Source organism: Amblyomma maculatum, chromosome 2 (genome assembly GCF_055883805.1).
Source record: "Amblyomma maculatum isolate TAMU_Amacu chromosome 2, ASM5588380v1, whole genome shotgun sequence".
Lineage (NCBI taxonomy): Eukaryota > Metazoa > Arthropoda > Arachnida > Ixodida > Ixodidae > Amblyomma > Amblyomma maculatum.
This window is the reverse complement of record NC_139345.1, coordinates 226,886,946-226,909,152: the sequence shown is the minus strand read 5'-3', so window position 1 is coordinate 226,909,152 and position 22,207 is coordinate 226,886,946. Positions and strand designations below refer to the sequence as shown.

General features: G+C 48.5%; 1 protein-coding gene across 7 annotated transcripts in view; it reads left to right on the top strand.

The window, feature by feature from the left end:
* LOC146201438 (proteasome adapter and scaffold protein ECM29) overlaps nt 1–22,207 on the top strand; it is a 371,995-nt gene that overhangs the window by 147,980 nt on the left and 201,808 nt on the right. For 5 of the 7 annotated variants that reach the window (XR_014705354.1, XR_014705355.1, XM_084595850.1 and 2 more), the window contains exon 16: nt 18,987–19,832. The exons of the other annotated variants lie outside the window; for them this stretch is intronic. Coding sequence is in view for 3 of the 5 variants with exons in the window: in XM_084595850.1 (XP_084451976.1) it covers nt 18,987–19,832 (846 nt within the window). In the remaining 2 variants the exon portion in view is untranslated. The remainder of the gene's footprint in view (nt 1–18,986; nt 19,833–22,207) is intronic. 7 annotated transcript variants of the gene reach the window in all.

The window sequence follows — 22,207 nt, the reverse complement described above, 5'->3', positions numbered from 1 at the left end:
TCGTGCGAGGCGGCCGGACGGGTCTTTAAGAGAGGACAGCCAACATAACGCGTGGTGGTCCGTGACGACGTCAAACTGGCGACCGTAAAGGTAGGGTCGGAATTTTGTTAATGCCCACACAATTGCCAAACACTCCTTTTCTGTAACTGAGTGGTTGCGTTCAGCTTTAGAGAGGATACGACTCGCGTACGCGACGACGTATTCATGAAAACCGTTTTTCCGTTGTGCCAAGACAGCTCCGAGGCCAACGCCACTCGCATCAGTATGGACCTCGGTGGGTGCTGTCGGGTCGTAGTGGCGAAGGATTGGTGGCGAAGTCAAAAGACGGCGCAATGCGTTGAACGCTTCGTCGCACTCGACCGACCACGCAGTTAAGTCACTGTTTCCTCCGAGTAGTTTCGTCAGGGGTGCAATTATCGAAGCAAAATTCTGCACGAAGCGCCGAAAATAGGAGCATAGACCTATGAAGCTTCGAAGTTGCTTGAGAGAAACCGGCTTAGGAAACTCCGCCACTGCGCGCAGCTTGGCCGGATCAGGGCGAACACCTTCCTTAGAGACGATGTGCCCCAAAATAGTCAACTCCCTGGCACCGAAGTGACACTTCTTGAGATTCAGCTGCAGGCCGGCGTCAGTAAGGCAAACCAAAACTTGCTGCAAGCGCTCTAGGTGCGTAGCGAAGTCGGTGGAAAAGACAACAATGTCGTCCAAGTAGCAGAGGCAGATGTGCCACTTGAACTTCCGCAAGATGTTATCCATCATCCTCTCGAATGTGGCGGGCGCATTGCACAGACCGAAGGGCATTACATTAAATTCATAGAAGCCATCCGGTGTCACAAATGCGGTCTTCTCTCTGTCACAGGCGGCCATTGGTACTTGCCAGTAACCTGAACGTAAATCAAGAGATGAAAAGTACTCGGCACCTTGGAGGCAATCAAGAGCGTCGTCTATACGCGGAAGGGGGTAATTGTCCTTGTGGGTAATTTTGTTGAGGCGCCGGTAATCAATACAAAAGCGAAACGAGCCATCTTTCTTTTTCACTAGCACCACTGGTGAGGACCAGGGGCTTTGTGATGGACGAATTACACCACGTTGTAGCATGTCCTCAACTTGTTCATTGATCACGTGACGCTCTGCCGCTGACACACGATAGGGGCGCTGTCGAAAAGGCGAGTTAGAGCCGGTCTGAATGCAAGGCGCGACTGTTGAAGTGCGGCCGAGAGGTGTGTGGGCGGCGTCGAAAGCAAAGCGAAATGTCTGTAAAAGGGCCACGAGCTGAGTCCGGTAGGTGGAAGGAAGAGCGTCATCGATGGCGGTTCGGAAGAAGTCGTCTGGCAACGAATCAGGCGTCGGATCGGACTGCAGAGCATCAATGTAGTTACTGCGGTAGGTCTCGGAGGCATCCAGGTCAGAGAGAAGGTGGGCTGGTTGAATGGAACCGGGAGATTCCCCACGTAGCAGAGTAATCGGGCGTGGGGACGGATTGTAGATGAGTAGCTTCGTGAAGCCACCGTGAACATCGAGAACAGCAGATGGCAGCGGCAGGTGCTTGCGGTGGATGAAGGATGCAGACGGTGTAAATAAAACACTAACGTCTGACGCGGCAGGACACGAAAGAGGCACAAGGGCACAAGCCTCTGGTGCTACGTCGACATCTTCAGCGATGGTCAGCTTTTGAGGACACACTGAACGGTTGTCGTCGGTCAGTGCGTCGCACAGTGCAGAAAATTCTACTTCAGCTCGGGCGCAATCGATCACGGCATTATTTTTAGACAAGAAGTCCCATCCGAGGATCACGTCGTGAGAACAAGATGACAAAACTACGAACTCGACACTGTACAAAATACCTTCAGTGACGACACGCGCTGTACATGCTGCTAAAGGTGCAATCCTCTCTTCACTGGCAGTGCGGAGCGACAAACCGTTAAATGACGTCGTAACTTTTCATAATCGTCGGCAGAGTTGCTCATGAATCACTGACACTGCAGCACCCTTATCGACCAGCGCATATACGGACAGACCATCGATAGAAATCATTATAATGTTCGTGGGCGGAATATGAGGCCTTGAGCTTTTCGCAGAGTACGCAGTTCTTGCCTCAAGAACCGCGGAGCTTAGTTTCCCTCGTCAGCAGGTGGTGGTCGCCGGCGCATTGGTGACAGTGACCGGCGACGCGGAGAAGGAGAACGACGCGTTGTATATGAACGCTGTTCTGGGGCATACGCAGGCGGAGAGTGGGCAGAACGAAGCAGCGGTGGCGAGTAATCAGAAGACGCAGGCTCGGCCATGCGACGACGACATCGGCGGGCCACATGTCCAGCGAAACCACAGTAGTAGCAAATAAGACGATTGTCCGAAGTACGCCAAGGGTTGTAATAGCGCGCAGTGGGCGGATGAAGCGGGGCCGTTTGAGAAAGCGGTGCAGGGCGTAGAACAGGCTGCATGGGTTGTGACGGCTCAGGCGGTGGCCGCGCAGCCACAGCCGCGTAGGTCAAAGGGGCTGGAACAGCAGGTTGACTATACTGGACTGGTGCTTCGACGTATGTCAAAGGAGCAACAGAAGGAGCTTCAGGAAGCGTGGGGAGTGCTTCCGCAACTTGTTGGCGGATGACTTGCTGCAGCTTTGGCACTAAAGGAGTGGGAGCGTCAGGACGTTGGCGAACGAGGGATAGTTGACGGGCAACTTCTTCTCGAACGAACTGCTGTATTTGTGGCAGCAAGGTGGACTGGTCTGCTTCAGGTGTTAAAGCTGCAAGCGGCGCGGGGTTTGAGAGCGAAGAGCGAGTGATGTTACGGCGCTTGCGTAATTCATCAAAGTTGTGGCATGCGTTGATAACGTCGACGACGGTGGCTGGATTTTTAGCCAGAAGCATCTGGAACGCGTCATCATCAATGCCTTGCATAATGTGATCTATCTTGGTGCTCTCTGACATTGAAGCGTCCACGCGCTTGCAGAGGTCTACGACATCTTCAATATAGCTGGTAAAATTCTCACCAGGAAGCTGTGCACGGCCGCGCAGGCGTTGCTCAGCGCGCAATTTGCGCACTGCAGGCCGGCCGAAAATATCGGCAAAACTAGCTTTGAAAGTAGACCACGATGTGATATCGGCCTCGTGGTTGCGGAACCATAGGTTTGCAACGTCCGTTAGGTAGAAAATGACGTTATTGAGTTTTTGGTTGTCGTCCCAGTGGTTGTGAATACTGACCCGCTCATATGAGGCCAGCCAGTCTTCCACGTCATGGTCGCCGGTTCCGCTGAAGATAGGAGGATCACAGTGGCGCAAAGCTCCAGCGCAGAACACCGCGGATGAGGGGCCGGTTGGACTGGGGGTAGTAGCGTCGGTCATTGCTTGTGTCGGGAGTGTGCGGCTGCGGAGCTCCAGGGCGGCAGGAAATGCTCACCTCCACCAAGTGAAAGGGGGTTTTTACTGTGCTTTAACAGGGATAATAGCCCTGTCGAAGTTTCACGGCGAACCACACAAGAACCCAGCCAGTCTCAGTCTCCACAAGCGAGCACGAGCAGCGCAGCGGCACTTCGTCGTCCTTATCCTCGTCTTCGTTATATTCTCACCTACTTAATCCTCGTCTTCGTATATCCTCGTGTAGTTCACTACATATCGAACTCCGCACCACGCACTGGAAAGTGTGCCTTTCCCAAAGGCTATCGCATCGCCCTCGGCCGTTTGCTCCGTGACATTTTCAAGCCGCGCGCCGAAGTAATGAGAGGGGACAGTTTGGCTAGGGCAGAGCCGCACCCATTCCCTAAAGGCGGGCGCATGTGCGGTTATCGTTTCCCGCGCGCCAGCACGTGACGTTTGCAAGCCATGTGCGTGAATGAACCAGAGAGAACCGGTGGGAACGATAGGGGAAAAACGCGACAGAGCGAAGCGCAAGGGTGTGCCCATTCTTTTGCCGAGCCATCTATCTCCTTCCTCTTTCCCAGCCTTCGTTCGCAGTAGCACGCGCTATGCATGCGCCAAGCCAGCTCAGCCCGTTTTCAGACAGAACATCGGACGCTTTCTCCAGCGTGTGTTGCGAACCCTCTGCGTGCGGCGGCTGACGTGGCTATGGCGCCTGCGAAAGTTAAGAAGTGGCAGATCAATTTTTTTATTTATTTATTATTTTTTTTTTTTGCGAGAGTTATTAGTTTTTATCGTCGTGCTGTACGCGCGGCGTAGCTTAAGGTATGGCATTACGAAGCGGCTTTTTTTTTTTTTTTTTTTTTTTTCGGGAGTCGTTTATTCTTGCATGTATGAATCAATGAAAGCACGTGGTCAGCTGCGATCATGACACCGGCTTTTAGCATTTTTCATTTCAAACAGCATTTGCAGCTACTGTATCACGCTTTCCAATGATTTTGTGGCAGTGGACTACGCCCGCCTCAAGCGCGGCGTGATAAATCGAACCAGGCTTGTGCAATCAATCCATCACGAGCAGTCTGCCAAGTTCGCTCCCTGGCGCGGAAGGAGCTATCAAAAGATAAACACGCCGCGACGTTATCGCTGCGCAGCATCTTGGCACGCTGCCAAGAAATGAGCTGTGGATGAGACGACCGAAACTGAATGCGACATTCAAGCGAAAACGCCGACGATTTCTGTCGCGGTGACACAGAAACCTTGTTTTGAGCTGCCGCAGTGGCTCGAATGGCAGAGAGATGCAGTTCCAACAAGTTGAAAATTTTTTGACTCTGTCGCTGCCGCTCGTCGCTGAGATGGCTTAATCGCTTGCATGTGAGCGAGCTGGCCTTAACGCTTTTTTTTTTTCTGTTTCAAAATTCTCGAGTGCAAAAGTGGAGGGTGGGTTCATTATGCGAGTGAGTTGATTATGCGACAAATACGGTATCGTTTTTTTGCATCGTAAGTGCCGTCCCAAGACGATTTCTGTACATCGAATTATCGATATATCGAACTATTTCGCGATCCCCTTCAAGTTCGATATATCCGGCCTTCGACTGTATATCATTTCATCCTGAACGGACTGCTCCCATGCAGTAAGCACATTTTGGCTGTTGATGCATTTTGGTAGCTTGGAAGGAGTCTTTCGATTTCATTTCATTTATTTCGTCCTTAAGGGCCCGAGGGCATTACATAAGGAGGGGCTAAAGTTGGGGTAAATACAATCTATATGAAGGTAGGCACAATTAACACAAACACTACAAATGGTAAAAGGCAAGAAAAATTAAATAAATAAAGAGCATCAAGGTATTCGTGGAATCATGCAGAAAAAGCAAGAAATGCACGTGCGGCTGCAAGCAAAGTTGAAAGCTAATGAGCGATTGATGATAACACAGATGAAATGCTTACACATCTTGAAAATGAAGCGAGTTTTATGCGAAATGATTTGCGATCGTCGCATGCAACTATGTCGTTAGGTAGGGCATTCCAGAGAGTAATCGCGTCGGGGAAAAATGAACTGTTCATAGCTGAAGTGCGGCTCCTGATACCTGCTATGGGGAGGCTGTGGCTTAGGCGATTGGACGTTCTGAGCGGTGGTTGCAGCAAAGGGTGTCTGGAAGCAGGGTGGTAAAAGAAGCTGTGAAGTAGGCAAAGACGGGAGATGACGTGGCGCGACTTTAAAGTGGACAGGGAGACAGAGCGTTTAAGTGCAGTAATGCTGATTTCTTTGGGGCATTCAGAAGTGATGAAGCGGGTTGCACAATTTTGGATGGCTTCGAGTTCGGCGGTGAGGTAGGCTTGAGATGGGTGCCAGATTCATGATGCAAATTCGAGTTTGGGACGGACGAAAGTTTGATAAGCCAGTTTTTTCATTTCCGGGGATGCTGATTTGAGGTTTCGTCGTAAATAACCTAGAACATGTGAGGCATCAGAGCATATTGTTTGGACGTGATTGATCCAAGATAACGAAGATGAGATGTAATCCAAGGTACTTGTAGGATGATGTTTCGGCAACTGGGGTAGCGTTGATGGTGTATTGGAATTAGCGGAATTATGGAATTAGCGGTGAGGGGGAGGGCAGAAGAGTTCAGGATCTCGCTACAGAATAGGTATTCAGCTCTAACTGAGGATGGCGACATTACCCTAGAGGCAAGGAACAATAATTTCAGAGATATCATTACTGAGTGCGCGGTAGAAGTAGGCAGTAGGATAGTTAGAGAGGATACCGGTAAGCTGTCTAAGGAGACGAAAGATTTGATTAAGAAACGCCAGAATATGAAAGCTTTCAATCCAACAGACCAGATCGAATTGGCCGAGATAGCAAAGCTAATCAATAAGCGCAAGGTGGCTGATATAAGGAAGTATAACATGGAGAAAATTGAGCATGCTGTAAAGAACGGGGGAAGCCTTAAAGCGGTAAAGAAGCAATTGGGCATAGGCAAAAACCAGATGTATGCGATAAGGGACAAGGCTGGCAACGTCATCACTAATATGGAAAAGATAGTCAAAGTAGCCGAGGAGTTCTATACAGATCTCTACAGCAGCCAAAGTAGTCAGGACCGTAATGAGATTGGCGGTAGGGAAAAACAGTCAAGAAGTTCCACCAGTGACGAAGGACGAGGCCAAGAAAGCACTAGAAACTATGAAAAGGGGGAAATCAGCTGGAGAAGATCAGATAACTACAGATTTGCTGAAGGACGGGGGGGATATCGTGCTAGAAAAACTGGCCACCCTGTATACGCAGTGCCTGGTGTCATCGACGGTATCGGAACCATGGAAGAATGCAAACATTATCCTCATTCACAAGAAAGGGGACTCTATGGACCTCAAAAATTACAGACCAATCAGCTTACTGTCTGTTACGTATAAGGTATTTACTAAGGTAATCGCTAATAGAATCAGGACAACCTTAGACTGCAATCAAGCAAAGGATCAAGCAGGGTTTCGGAAACGGTACTCTACTATCGATCATATCCATACCATCAATCAGGTGATAGAAAAATGCTCGGAATATAACCAGCCCTTATACATAGCATTCATTGATTATGAAAAAGCATTTGACTCAGTTGAAACCTCGGCGGTGATGCAGGCATTGCGAAATCAGGGTGTAGACGAGCCGTATGTGAAAGTGCTGGAAGATATATATAGTGGCTGCACAGCAACCATAGTTCTGCATAAAGAAAGTAACAAAATTCCCATAAAGAAAGGTGTTAGGCAAGGAGACACAATCTCCCCAGTACTATTCACAGCTTGTTTAGAGGAAGTATTCAGAGACTTGGAATGGGAGCAGTTAGGGATAAGGGTAGATGGAGAATACCTCAGTAATCTGCGATTTGCTGATGACATTGCCTTGCTAAGCAACTCGGGGGATGAACTGCAAATAATGATTTATGACCTAGACAGGAAAAGGAGAAAGGTAGGCTTGAAAATCAATATGCAGAAGACTAAGGTAATGTTCAACAGCCTCGGGAAGGAACAGCAGTTTACATTAGGTAGCGAAGTACTGGAAGTAGTAGGCGAATATGTCTACTTAGGACAGGTAGTAACCGCAGATCCGGACCACGAAAAGGAAATAACAAGAAGAGTACGATTGGGATGGAGCGCATTTGGCAAACACTCGCAGATTATGACTAGCAGCTTACCGGTATCGCTCAAGAGGAAAGTATACAACAGTTGCATCTTGCCTATGGGGCTGAAATGTGGAGGCTAACCAAGAGAGTTCTACTTAATTTGAGGACAACCCAGAGGGCTATGGAACGAAAAATGGTAGGGGTAAGATTAAGAGATAGAAAGCGTGCAGAGTGGGTCAGAGAAATAACTGAAGTTACCGAAATTCTAGTGGAAATTAAGAAGAATAAATGGACATGGGCTGGACATGTAGTGCGAAGAGAGGATAACCGGTGGTCGCTGAGGGTAACAAACTGGATTCCAAGGGAAGGAAAGCGTAGCAGGGGGCGGCAGAAAGTTAGGTGGGCGGATGAGATTAAGAAGTTCGCAGGGGTCAAGTGGATGCAGCTAGCACAGAACCGGGTTAAGTGGAGAAATATGGGAGAGGCCTTCGCCCTGCAGTGGGTATAATCAGGCTGATGATAATGATGATGGGGTATGAATGCTGAATTACTGTTCGTTTGTGAGAAAATGACAAGAGTTGGCATTTGTTCAGGTTCAAAGGCATGAGCCAAGTGTCACACCATGTGGCTATTGCATCAATGTCTTTTTGTAGTAGGTGGCTATCGGTGAGATGCCGAATGGGATTGTAGATGACACAGTCATCCGAAAATAGTCTTCGTTTAGTATCTATATTAGCTGGGAGATCATTGATGTAAATGAGGAAGAGTAGCGGGGATAAGCCGGCGCCCTGTGGGGCACCTGATGTAAAATCAGAAAGGGATGAGCGGTAGCCATTGCTTGATGTGAATTGTCTGCGTCCAAGAACAAACTGATTGACCCCAGGTTATTGTATTATCAAGTATACCTAGAGAGGAAAGTTTTACAAGCAAGTGTGAGTGCGGAACACAGCCGAAGGCCTTGGAGAAATCTAAAAATATGGCGTCAATTTGTAAGTTTTCGTCCATTGAGTGGCAGCTGCAAAAGCAGTACCTTAATGAGTGTTTGACACTTCTCACTTGTTCCACTGGGGAGGCTACTCTGTCACATTAGTTAAAATTAGTACATCCATTTATTCCAGGTTATGCGAGGTGACAGATGCCTTAACCGGTAGTTTCTCTTTCAAAGCATTTTTGGCTTGCCTTTCTTCTTGGTACTGCCTCGTTATAATGTCGGTTTTGAATCCCACCAGCTTCTAGCTGTACATATGCAGGCTCACCAGCCCTTGCAGGTGGGTTTTAGAGGAGCTGCAGTGGGTGGGGTATAGTATCTTACTCCTGACATGTAAATTACAGTCGAGTCCACTTATAACATTATTCAAGTGCCACGAAAATTCCATTGTTATAACCAAGAATTGTTATAAACAGGTTGCACGAAAAAAAGCATAACAACTGCAAAGAGGGGTCACTGACGGCAAGTGACATGCGAGTCCCGCCGAGGCATCATTTTGGTGGCCCTGAAAGGGGCCTTGTAAAAAATACGAGAAGGTTGCCGCGGCCTCCTCTCAGCTTGAGAAATCCCGAAAAAACACTAGGATGAAATCACCACAAGCATCTCACCACATACTTCTCACTGGCTTGCACGAGAAAATCCCATGTCCGTTAGCCTTGCTTGCCTCGCGTGAAGCTTGCTGACATCCTTCTCCATGGCATCCAGGTACTCAACATAGTGCAGTGAGAGGTCGCTCGCGAAAACGAAGTTTCGTAGGGACTGAATCAGTTGCAGGGACAGGGGAGTGTTGTGAAGAAGATCAGCAGTGGCGTGAGAGAAGCCCTGATGCTAGGCCAGCCATTAAATCATCTTTCACCCTTTCGCGATGTTGTGCCATCTTCTCTTTTGCCGCCACGTACGACTGGTTTGCCCCTTCATGGATCACTGCCTTGTCGTGGCGGACAAGGCAGAAGCTAATAGAGTTTTGTCAAGAAAACAACCTGACCATAGCGAATACTCATTTTCAACAGCACAAGAGCCGCCTGTACACATGAACTTCACCGGACGATCTGTACAGGAATCAGATTGATTATATTCTTTGCCGGCAGAGATGGAGAAGCGCTGTACAAGCACTAAAAACAAGGCCTGGGGCCGATTGTGGCACTGATCATCAGCTTCTTGTTGCCAAATTTAAGCTTCGAACTAGAAGGCCTTTCAGATATGATCTGGATCAAATTCCATTAGAATATGCTGTGGAAGTGAGGAATCGATTTAAAGAATTAGGTCTAGAAGACAGAGAGCTTGAAGAGATGTGGACTGATGTTCGTGATATAATACAAGAAGTTGCTACTAAGGTAGTTCCAAAGCAAAAGAAATGCAAGAAAGCAAACTGGTTATATGAAGAGGCTTTGCAAATAGCTGAGGAAAGGAGGATGGCGAAAGTTATGGGGGAAAGAGAAAGATACAAGGTTCTCAATGCGGATTTTCAGAAAATAGCAAGGAGAGATAAGAATGCCTTCCTGAACATACAGTGCCAAGCAGTTGAGGACAACAGCCAATTGAGGAACACAAGAGCTCTGTGTAAGACAATCAAAGATATCTAAGGAAGCTTCTGGGCTTAGCTGGGCGTGATAAAGGACAAACGAGGCAGGGACCTCACTGAAGCCTCACAGATAAAGAAGAGGTGGCAGGAATACACAGAATAACTGTACAAGAACGACCCGGATGTGCAAACCCAACATAAGACTGTTGTGATTACTGATCTTAAGCCGGGCATCCTGAAGAGTGAAGTTGCTAAGAACAAAGCTAGCAGAATTGATGGCATTCCAGCTGAGTTGATTCAAAACCTCAACCATGACGCTGTTAACGTTCTGTATACATTATGTCAGCAAATTTGTACAACCCTGCAGTGGCCACAGGATTGGAGGAGGTCAGTTTACATCCCCATTCCAAAGAAAGGCAGTGCCAAAGATTGTTCCAACTACCGCACGATCGCGCTTATTTCGCATGCTAGCAAGGTGATGTTGAAAATCCTCCAAGGTAGGCTGCAGCAGTATGTGGATCGGGAGCTTCCGGATGTGCAAGCAGGGTTTCGCAAGGGCAGAGGAACTAGAGACCAAATTAGCAACCTTCGCTGGATCATGGAAAAAGCAAGAGAGTTCCAGAAACCCATCTACTTCTGCTTTATTGATTATGCGAAAGCGTTTGACTGCGTAGATCACAGCAGATTGTGGCAAGCTTTGTAAGAGATGGGAGTTCCAATTCACCTCATCTGTCTCCTCAGGAACCTGTATGAAGGGCAAGAGGCCACAGTCAGAACGGGGCATGGTCTTACTGATTGGTTTTCGATTGAGAAAGGAGTGAGACAAGGCTGCATACTGCCGCCCTGCCTATTCAACCTATATGCCGAGTGCATCATGAGAAAGGCCGGTCTGGACGAGTCTTCAGTTGGGAAACGTATCAACAACCTTAGATATGCGGATGATACCACTTTAATGGCAGAAAGTGAAGTGGAACTCAAGAGACTTCTGATGCGCGTACGAGAAGAGAGTGAGAAGTTTGGGCTTAAACTGAACATTAAAAAGACAAAGATCATGGCGTCTTGTCCTGTCAAGTCCTGGAGCATCAAGGGACAAGAAATGGAAGCTGTGACAGATTTTCTCTTCTTGGGCTCCAAGATTACCCCGGAAGGAGACTGCAACCATAAAATTAGGAGACACCTGCTTCTGGGAAAGAGAGCCATGGCTAGCCTTGACAGCCTAGTAAAGAGCAGAGACATTACACTGCCAACCAAGATCCGTATAACTCGTGATATGGTCTTTCCAGTTGTGTTGTATGGATGCGAGAGTTGGACTGTGAAGAAGGCTGACTGCCGAAGAATTGATGCGTTTGAATTGTGATGCTGGCAAAGACTCTTGAGAGTCCCTTGGACTGCCAGAAGATCAAATCAGTCGATATTGTCGACCATAAACCCTGACTGCTCATTGGAGGGTCAAATTCTAAAGTTAAAGCTCAGCTACTTTGGTCATCTGATGAGAAGAGAGGAGTCGCTGGAGAAAGATTTGATGTTGGGAAAGGTTGAGGGTCACCGGAGAAGAGGTAGGCAGCGAACGTGGTGGTTAGATGGCATCCTCAAGGTGCTACAGATGAAGTTAGGTGATGTTAGGAAGATAGTGAGAGACTGGAAAGACTGGCATGATATGGTCCATAGGGTCACGAAGAGTCGGACATGACTGAACTTAACTAATGACTGGTTTGAGCTGTGAGTTGACAACTGCCTCTTGGTAGGCCATCTTCTTCCTCTGACCTTGCCTGCCTGCCTTTCTTAATGTCTGGCGTGATGCATATCTCATGGTATGAATACCACTGACATGCTGTTGCAGCAAAGAGAAGGAACATGCAAAAACACGAACGCTGCACTCAAGTGATTAATCGGGAAAAAATTTCAGGCATAAGAAACACTATAGAGAGGATAAAAAAGACGTGCCAAGGTAACACCGGGAAACATCTTATATTGCCGGGAAAGGTTGAACTCTTAAGTGCACATCACTAATACAGCAATCTGCTCTTTTCCTTATCCTCCAGGAGTTGATCTGCCACTGTTGAAACGTGGCGAACATGTCGTGAATGACTTGCGGGACTTGACCAAATTTTCTGTTTTCTTCAAATTACTTTGGTGCTTCTCTAGCCAGTCGTTGATAGTACATTGCCCCGTTTGACCAATGTACACTTTTCCGCATGAAAGTTTATGTATACTTTGGAGTTGAACCTTTTCGTAACAATATATAAGATCTTTTCTGGCGGTACCTTGGCACATGGTTGTTGTGCGTCCTTTTTGTCCTCTCTTGTGAACCTTTTTATGCCCGAAATTTTTTCCTAATAAACTAGTTGTGAGTGCAGCCGTGTTTTGCCATGTTCCTTCTCTTTGTGCTTCTTCGCTGCCGGTATGAATCAGGTATGTGCAGTTGTAAGAACGCTTGACCTTGGATAGTGTTGCCAAGTTAGCACAGCAATGTTGTACTCGTCCCTAAGAGTTTGTGGCTGTTGAATAGTGCTCCTCAAAAGTATTACAAATTCCTTCTCTGTCGATGTGGAAAGGCTGAGAGTTGTTTTTAATGCTTCCCTGAGGAGCCCTGCAAGGTTGTAGATGAGGAGACTCACTAAGCAGACGGTGTCTCTCATGCCCATCCTATTACCCTGGGTCCTTGCTGCTGCTGCTTGGATGGTAGCCCGGCTAAATTGGATGGCTTGATTCCTACGATTGTTTGATGGATCCATGTACTCGGATCTCGTCCACCTCTCCAGATAATTGTGTCTCCAGGCTGCATTTTCTGGTTGTCGACTTCCTTCTGTAGGGTCTTCGAGGTTGTCCAGATGTATAAATTATAGCCAGTTTGTCCAGTCCTTCGATATTGAATAGCAGAGGCGAAATGATGGCTCCTGGTGTCCTGCCACTGTTGGAGTGTGCCTGTCTGCCAGTCGTCGCTTGTTAGTTCCCCGCAGCGAAAAACTCTTTTTCCTCGTGATACACGAGGTGCTTGAGCACAACTTCCTCCCAGATGCGGAGAAACGCATCTTGCGCCGACAACCCACACCAAAATCCCAACATTGTGTAGGGAAAGTACCTTTGCAATTGATTATAGATGATAGAGGTGGAGCGGTGGCGTAGCAGTAGAACATCCGCCTCGCACGCAAGAGGACCAGGGCTCGAATCCCGGTGCCGCGCAATTCTCCACGGAACAAAAAAAAAATAATAAACTCGCGTGTCGATGGAATTGCATAAATAGGCTTGGGGTGCGACCTGATGCCGATGAACACCTCCAGCAACGCACTCCCTCACCAGAACAGGATTTGGCCACCCTGGTGCAGTAATTGGCTGCAACTTTGCATGATTAGTCCTCTAAAACCCCCGCCCTCATTCACCAGCGGCTGTGGAACAACGGACCACGGCGGCGGTCAGACCTGTGACGCAGCAGGGGGTGCTAAGAACTTCTGGCTCCGCTGGACAGGCCGCCATTGGAAACTGACCCTGGCGACGTTTAACGCTAGAACCCTGCCTAGTGAAGCTAGTTTAGCAGTGCTGTTAGAAGAACTGGAGGGTATGAAATGGGATGTCATAGGGCTTAGTGAGGTTAGGAGGCCGAATGAGGCATATACTGTACTGAAGGATGGGCATGTACTGTGTCGTCGAGGTTTACCGGAGAGGCGAGAACTAGGAGTAGGTTTTCTTGTCAATAAGTACATCCTTGTACAACGAAGTGGCAGTTCAAACACCACCAATGGCTCACCCTCCTCCGTGGGAATTCACAACTATTACGACAAACAAGACCACTCGGCTCCATCGCAAAGAAAATCTGGCATCTCGACCTCTGGTTGACGCACTTCCAGGTACCTGCATTGCATATACGGACGCATCAATTATAGAAAATGGCGATAGAACAGCAGCTACTAGTCCAACACACAGTGAACTAAAGGTACATAAAGAATATGTTTCAGAATACCCGGACCCGCTTGTGATGGAACTCTATGCAATCTGCGATGCTATGGAGGCCATAAATAAAATAGATTCCATAACAGAAGCCCACATCTATACAGACTCCTTAGCCGCCATAACACAACTGAAGAAAGTAACAAAGACGCTATGTGTAACCCCGGAAATCCACGCACTCAATAAAAAAACAAAGATACACATCAAGATACATTGGACATGACGATGCTGAGAACGCTGAGCAGAGAAAAGTTGACCACCTCACACACGAAGTTCCAAACACTAATGCGCCCCCCCCCCTCCAGGCTCCCTTTCGATGCCCGCTCCGCTGTTCCCATCTTAGCATCCTCTTTAAGGAAAAGTACACGTGCCCTCATTCCCCCGTGTACATTCCCACTCCAAGGATAAGAGATGGGGCGGCCCTTACCCCGTCGGTAACATGCCGATGGGAATCGCAAGCAGACATCGGACCAACCACATGCCCGAAGTGTTCCACTCCAGCTACAGAAGTGGATGTTCGCCACCTGCTGTGGACTTCTGCAGGGACAAGGGCATCAAGATCAAGGACACAGATTCTGCGCGAAGTGGGACTAACCACAACAAGGGAAGAGGACTTCTCTAAATGGCTCACCGACAACGACAAGAGTGGGAGCCTGCTCCGGTTCTTTACCAAAAATAATTTACATGAGTTTCTATAATATGCCTTATGGCAAGCTTGCGTAAAAAAAAAAAAAAGTATTTAACGGGTAACATAGATGAATTCTATAATATTGTCACGTTGTGGTGACGAGGTCGACGACACAAATGAAGGGGTCGATGATTGCACTAAACAAACTCTTTATTTGGGCTGACTTGCGCCCGCAAAAGAACTAAGCAACTCGGCGGCGGCGATAGAAAAAAAACGTGCTCGTCGATCGTCGAACAAAGAATGCTCGTCACACTCGTCAACGCTCAATTTAAAGGCTGCACAGAACAATCTAGATAACGTCGCAAACAGCTACCAGCACGGGCTGGAACATTGTGGAAAGACACCTGAGTGGCCAGAACCTTCGAGACAGATCTTGGTGCATCTTGCGCTACAACAAAACTGATAAAGGTGTGACTCGCGACATCGAGCATTAACAAACAAAGATTACGGAACTGATACGCGGTCCAGAATCAGAGTGATAAGCCTGTATGCCGGCGGCTCTTAAAAAACAACAAATACTGTTTTGAAGGTTTCGCGGCATTACTCCCCCCTTAAAAAAACATCGTCTCGATGTTCCAAAACAAAGAAACTTAAACATAAACACTGCAAAGTTTAAACACCACAGATTCTTTAACGCGCGTAATATGGCTTCAGTCGTACAACATGTACAATTTCTGGGCGTGCGCGTCGCCGTTGTGATGCTGACGTTCCGTCGGGATTGACTTCATAGTCCAGTGGTCCGACGCGGCGAAGGGTTTTGTATGACCCAAAGTATCGACTTTTCACTTTTCACTTAATCCGCGACGGCGAATTGGTGTCCAAACCCACACTTGGTCTCCTGGATTTTACTCTGCGTGGCGTCGTCGTAAATTGTATCGTCGACTGTCGGTGCACTGTTGGTCTTTAATACGCAGTCGTGCGAGTCGTCGGGCTTCCTCTGCACGCTGCAGGTAGGCGGCGACGTCGAGGTTGTCTTCGCTGGTTACGTGCGGCAGCATTGCGTCGAGCGTCGTTGTGGGCTCCGTGCCGTACACAAGCTTAAACGGGGTCGCTCTGGTTGTCTCCTGGACTGCCGTGTTATACGCGAAGATCACGTACGGCAAGATGGCGTCCCAGGTCTTGTGTTCAGCGTCGACGTACATGGCGATCATGTCCGCGATCGTTTTGTTCAGGCACTCTGTAAGGCCATTGGTCTGGGAATGGTACGCAGTTGTTCGTCGATGGCTTGTGTGACTGTATTCCAGGATGGCTTGCATCAACTTTGCTGTAAACGCCATTCCCCTGTCTGTGATGAGCACTTCTGGGGCGCCGTGTCGCAATAGAATTTGTTCGACAAAAAATTTGGTGACTTCTGCCGCGGTACCATTTGGTAGTGCTCCTGCTTCGGCGTAACGGGTAAGGTAGTCAATGGCCACGATGATCCACTTGTTACCCATAGATGAAGATGGAAAGGGGTCGAGGAGGTCCATCCCAATTTGTTGAAAGGGCAGGATTGGGGGCGGAATCGGGTTTAGTATTCCTGCTGGTCTGATCGGCAGCGTCCTGCGTCGTTGGCACTCACGACACGTCTTCACGTAGTGAGCAACTTCGGCAGGCAGTCGCGGCCATTAATACTTCTCCTGGATTCGACGCAACGTGCGCGCAAATCCGAGGTGGCCTGCTGTGGGCTCATCGTGCAATGCCTGCAGAATTTCTTGCCGAAGGGTTTTAGGCACTACGAGAAGCTGCGCGATCTTGTTGGGTGTGAAGTTCTTCTTCACGAGGAGGCCATTGCTTAACGCGAACGATGATAAATGTCGCCTGAACACACCAGGAGGGGAGGTGGTCTTTTCTTCCAAGTAATCGGCTAGCGCTTTCAGCTCAGGGTCTGCTCGCTGTTGTTCTGCGAAACTGCTGGCGCTTACCGGTCTTAAAAAGGCGTCGTCGTCATCGTCCTTCGGGGGAGCGTCGACGGGAGCGCGTGATAAGCAGTCTGCGTCGGAATGCATCCGGCCCGACTTATAAACTACAGTCATCAAATTCTTGCAGTCGTAGGCTCCATCTGGCAAGGTGGCCAGAGGGATCTTTCAAATTAGCCAGCCAGCAGAGCGCATGGTGGTCGCTTACCACCTTGAATGGTCGGCCGTATAGGTATGGACGAAACTTAGAAGTGGCCCAGATGATCGCGAGGCACTCCTTCTCGGTCCTCGAGTAATTGACTTCAGCTTTTATGAGGGACCTGCTCGCGTAGGCGATTACTTTCTCCTGTCTGGCACTCTTCTGGACGAGAACGGCTTCTAGGCCCACACTGCTCGCGTCGGTGTGGATTTCAGTCTCGGCGTTTTCATCAAAGTGGCCAAGTACAGGAGGGCATTGCAGGCGGCGCTTAACTTCGTCGAAGGCTTCTCCTTGCGGCGCTTCCCATTTAAAAGGTACGTCAGCCTTTGTAAGCTGCGTCAACGGTTCGGCGATCCGCGAAAAGTTTCTGACAAATCGTCGATAATAAGCGCACAGCCCAAGGAATCGGCGCACAGCTTTCTTGTTGGCAGGCGGTGGGAATTTCGATTGCAGCTGTTTTCTCCGGGTCTGGGCGAATGCCGTCCTTGCTAACGATGTGACCTAGGAACCGGAGTTCTTCGTAGGTGAAGTGACACTTCTCTGCTTTTAGCATTAGTCCCGATGACTTGATGGATTCCAGCACTGTCTGTAGTCGTTTTAGGTGGTCTTCAAAGTTTGACGAGAAGACAACAACGTCGTCCAAATACACCAAAAAAATTTGCCACTTCAAGCTTGCCAGGACTGTGTCCATTACTCGTTGAAACGTTGCTGGTGCGGAGCAGAGGCCAAATGGCATCACCTTGAACTCATAAAGGCCGTCCGGTGTGATGAATGCGGTCTTGTCGCGATCTCTTTCGTTGACCTCAATTTGCCAATATCTGCTCTTCAGGTCCATTGATGAGAAGTACCTTGCATTGCAGAGCCGGTCGAGAGTGTCGTCGATGCGGGGAAGCGGGTAGACATCCTTCTTCGTTATGCTATTCAAGCGGCGGTAATCAACGCAGAAGCGAACTGTGCTGTCTCTCTTCTTGACCAAAACGGCTGGTGCCCGCCCAGGGGCTGTTCGATGGCTGGATTACGTCATCACGCAGCATTTCCTCAACTTGATCGCGAATGGCCTGGCGTTCTCGCGGCGATACACGATAAGGGCTTTGGCGCAGAGATCGGTCGTGCTCGTCCGTTATAATGCGGTGCTTGGTCAGTGGTGTTTGTCGTACCTTCGATGATGACAAGAAGCACTCCCTGTAGTTTCAAAGAAGACTGCAAATCTGGTTTTTCCTGCTGTGGGTCAATACTGGGTTGATGTCAAATAGGGCCTGACGGAATTGGTCCGGTGCGTCTTCCAGTGGTTGGTCGTGGAGGGCGAATACGTCTTTGAGGTCCGCTAATTCGTCGAGAAAAGCGATGGTCGTGCCCTTGTTGAGATGCCGGTATTCTTCAGTGAAGTTTGTTACCAGCACCTGAGCTTGTCCTCTCTGGAATTTCGCGATGCCTCTTGCGATGCCGATACCTCGTTCCAAGAGCAATTGGATATTTCCTTCGACGATGCCTTCAGCGGTTTCAATGTCTGTGCTACCTACGCTGACGGCGACGCTTGATCGGGGCGGCATGGTCAATTCTCCGTCGAGGACGTTTAGAGCGACGTGTTGCGTCGAAGTCATCGTAGCAGGTATGGCTTTGTCTGCAGAGAGCTTGATGATCGGAGGTCGATGATAGCCCTATTTTCATTTAGGATTTCCATGCCTAAAATCACATCGCGGGAACACAGCTGCAACACCACAAAGCTAGTGGGGTAAGTACGCCCATTTACGGTTATTCTTGCAGTACATCGTCCCGATGGAGTAATCAGGTCGCCACCTGCGGTGCGAATCAGCGGGCCATCCCAAGCGGTGGTAACTTGTCTGAGCTGAGAGGCTAACGGTCCACTAATGACTGAATAGTCAGCTCCGGTGTCTACAAGGGCAGTGACTCTGCGACCGTCGATATCAACTTCAAGGTCACTTGTTCGCGCCCTCGCATTGCACGTGGGCCTTAGTGTCCGATCTCGGCTCTGTCGTTTCTTCAGGTCATGGCCGGGGCATACCGTTGTTACTTCACTGGGCGGCGGTGTCTGCTTGCACTCTGGTCGTGTTGTCGTCAATGTCGTCGTGTGGAGCGGCGATGAAATGGTTGCGTCGTCGTTAGTGGTCGTCGGCGGCGGAGGATCTTCGTCTTTTCGCCTTTGAGCAACCTCACCTCCAAAGGTTGCTGCCTTTAGTTTCCCTTACGGGGGCTAGGAGACCGTCCTTGCACGTAACCTGGCGCCGACATGGCAGCCAGACGCTTACACCTTGTTCTTCTTCAGGTGCTGCAAATGATGGCAATTTTCGATCCTGCCGCGATGTCGACGTGCCGACCAATGAACGGAGCCGCTTCTACCGAGCAAATCTGTCCTGCTGACCTGGCTTTTTTGAGTGACGCTTCGCCGTTGGACCTAACAGTGCTACCGGCGCTCGAACACTTCATCGACTGGCAACCCTGGATCCTTCTGCACAAGCATGACCTACATAAGCAGCTGTTGTACCCAGCCACACCGGGATCTGGCGCCGACATGGCAGCCAGACGCTTACACCTTGTTCTTCTTCAGGTGCTGCAAATGATGGCAATTTTCGATCCTGCCGCGATGTCGACGTGCCGGCCAATGAACGGAGCCGCTTTTACCAAGCAAATCTGTCCTGCTGACCTGGCTTTTTTGAGTGACGCTTCGCTGTTGGACCTAACAGTGCTACCGGCGCTCGAACACTTCATCGACTGGCAACCCTGGATCCTTCTGCACAAGCATGACCTACATAAGCAGCTGTTGTACCCAGCCACACCGGGATCTGGCGCCGACATGGCAGCCAGACGCTTACACCTTGTTCTTCTTCAGGTGCTGCAAATGATGGCAATTTTCGATCCTGCCGCGATGTCGACGTGCCGGCCAATGAACGGAGCCGCTTCTACCGAGCAAATCTGTCCTGCTGACCTGGCTTTTTTGAGTGACGCTTCGCCGTTGGACCTAACAGTGCTACCGGCGCTCGAACACTTCATCGACTGGCAACCCTGGATCCTTCTGCACAAGCATGACCTACATAAGCAGCTGTTGTACCCAGCCACACCGGGATCTGGCGCCGACATGGCAGCCAGACGCTTACACCTTGTTCTTCTTCAGGTTTGTTACTCTTACCTTTCTGTTAATGGCAAACCGTTTAGGAAGTCGACGCCAGATCCCAACTTTGCTCTGTGCATGTTTTTACGCCTTCTGTACGATGTGTCCGCGAGCTGTTCAGGATACATAGGTTTGTTTCAAAGAAGGCTCTTGCTTGCGGGAGACGTAGAGCAAAACCCTGGGCCTCTGTCTGCTGAGCAGGAAAAGCAGATGTTCGATACTATCATGACAATACCTGTCATACAACAGCAACAGACCGAAATATTGGACGAACTACGTTCCATTCGGCTTGAGCAAAAGAATCTCGAAGAAAAACTAACAAAACTCGCAGAAAAAGTCAAGAGCGTTGAAGATAATGTGTCACTGGTGCTCCCGCTAAAGCCTGAAGTAGAAAGATTATCCCAAAGTTCCCAGAAACTTGCTGTCGCGTGCACGGCCCTCCAGTCATCGCACGATGACCTGGAGAACCAATCACGAAGAAACAACTTAATATTCTACGGCATCCATGACAAAGAAACCGAATCGTGGGAACAGTCTGAGACTAATATTATCTCTTTTTGCGCTGAAAAGCTAAAACTTTCCGTTGACGCCGCTGCTATTGAAAGAGCGCACAGACTAGGAAGATATGCGCCCGACAAGAACAGACCCCTGATCGTTAAATTCTTGTCTTTTAAAGAGAAGAATCGTGTTCTTTCAAATGCCTGCCAAACTAAAAGATACTGACTGGGCGATAAGCGAGGACTATTCGGCCAAAGTACGGCAACAAAGAAAAAAGCTCATGCAGTTTGCTAAGGCACGCGGCGGAAAGTTGAAACTGCGGTTTAATAAGCTAAACCTGGACAACAAAACCTATATGTACAACATTGAAACCGACGATATCACTTGTGTAAACCAATAGCCATCACCGAGGCTTTTAGCTAGCCCACAAACTGCTATTAAAAATGAACTTGTCTGTATAGTTGTTAATTGTCGCAGTCTAAAAAACAAAACTGACCAATTCTTCTCACTCTTACAAATGACGAACGCAGATGTGGTAATTGGAACCGAGTCATGGCTAGACAGCAACATAAGCGATGGTGAAATATTTCCTCCATCCTATACCACGTATAGGAAGGATCGCAATGTACGCGGTGGTGGTGTGTTCATCCTCGTTCATAGCAGTTTGAGAAGCGTGTCTGTTAACTTAGAAAACGATTCCTGTGAAGCTGTCTGGTGCAAGGTACGGCTGGGCGATGGTACTTCTTTCGCAATTGGCTCTTTTTATAGCACGCCCGGTTCAACCTGCGCACAGCCATTCTTTGAACTTAGCAACACATTATTAGCCCTAGACGCAACACATGTTATCCTTGCCGGTGATTTTAATATGCCCAGCGTAGAATGGTCTTCTTTTAAACCAGTAATTCGCACTGCATCCCTCTTGTATACCGCTTTCCGTGAAGTAATTAGTGCTCACTCATTATTCCAGTTTGTTCAAACCCCTACCAGACACGGCCTTACCAGTGCTAATGTACTAGACTTGTTTTTCTGCAATGACCCTAGCCTAGTCTTGTCTGTCATAACGCTGCCAGGCATAAGTGACCATGATGTAGTTTTAGCAAAAGTATCCTGTAATGCTATGAAGACCCACCACACTCAACCACGCAAAGTGTATTTTTATGAAAAAGGGGATTATGCTTCGCTATCACGGGAACTCGACGCATTTTTTCCTGAGTTTCTTTCACATCGGCCATCTCTGAATATTGATTCCTTCCGGAACTTGTTTAAAACTAAAATTTTGTCACTGACGCAGACTTTAATCCCATCCCGTTTAATTTCAGCCAAGCGTCGTGACGATATGCATTGGATGAATAGACAGTTGCGGGCAATGATCAACCGGCGGAAACGGCTGTTTCGCAGATACTGTGATACGCCCGCACTAACTTTGTACTCCGAGATGAAAAAGCAAACTAAGAACTTATCGAAAGAAATCCGTAAAGCAAAAAGGGCATACTTCAGCACAGTAGGCCAACAACTAAAGACAAACCCAAAAGCAGTGTGGAAATATGTTAAAAATAAGAGAAACAGCAGGGTCTCTGCGCCTGATATACTAGATGAAACTGATTTTGGAAGGGATTCAAAAGGTAAAGCGAGAAGTTTCAATCTTTATTTCCAATCGGTGTTTTCCGATCCCATTAATATACGTACTGATTTTCAATCTTCCAGCACCCTGACCAGAATGAGTGATGTAGAAATTTCTGAACGGGGGATCATGCTTTTATTACAGAAAATTAAAGTTACATCAGCACCAGGGCCTGACAACATTTCCAATTACGTTTTGAAAAATTGTGCGGCTTCAGTTGCCCCGTATCTAGTTGCCTTATTTCAGAAATCATTAGACA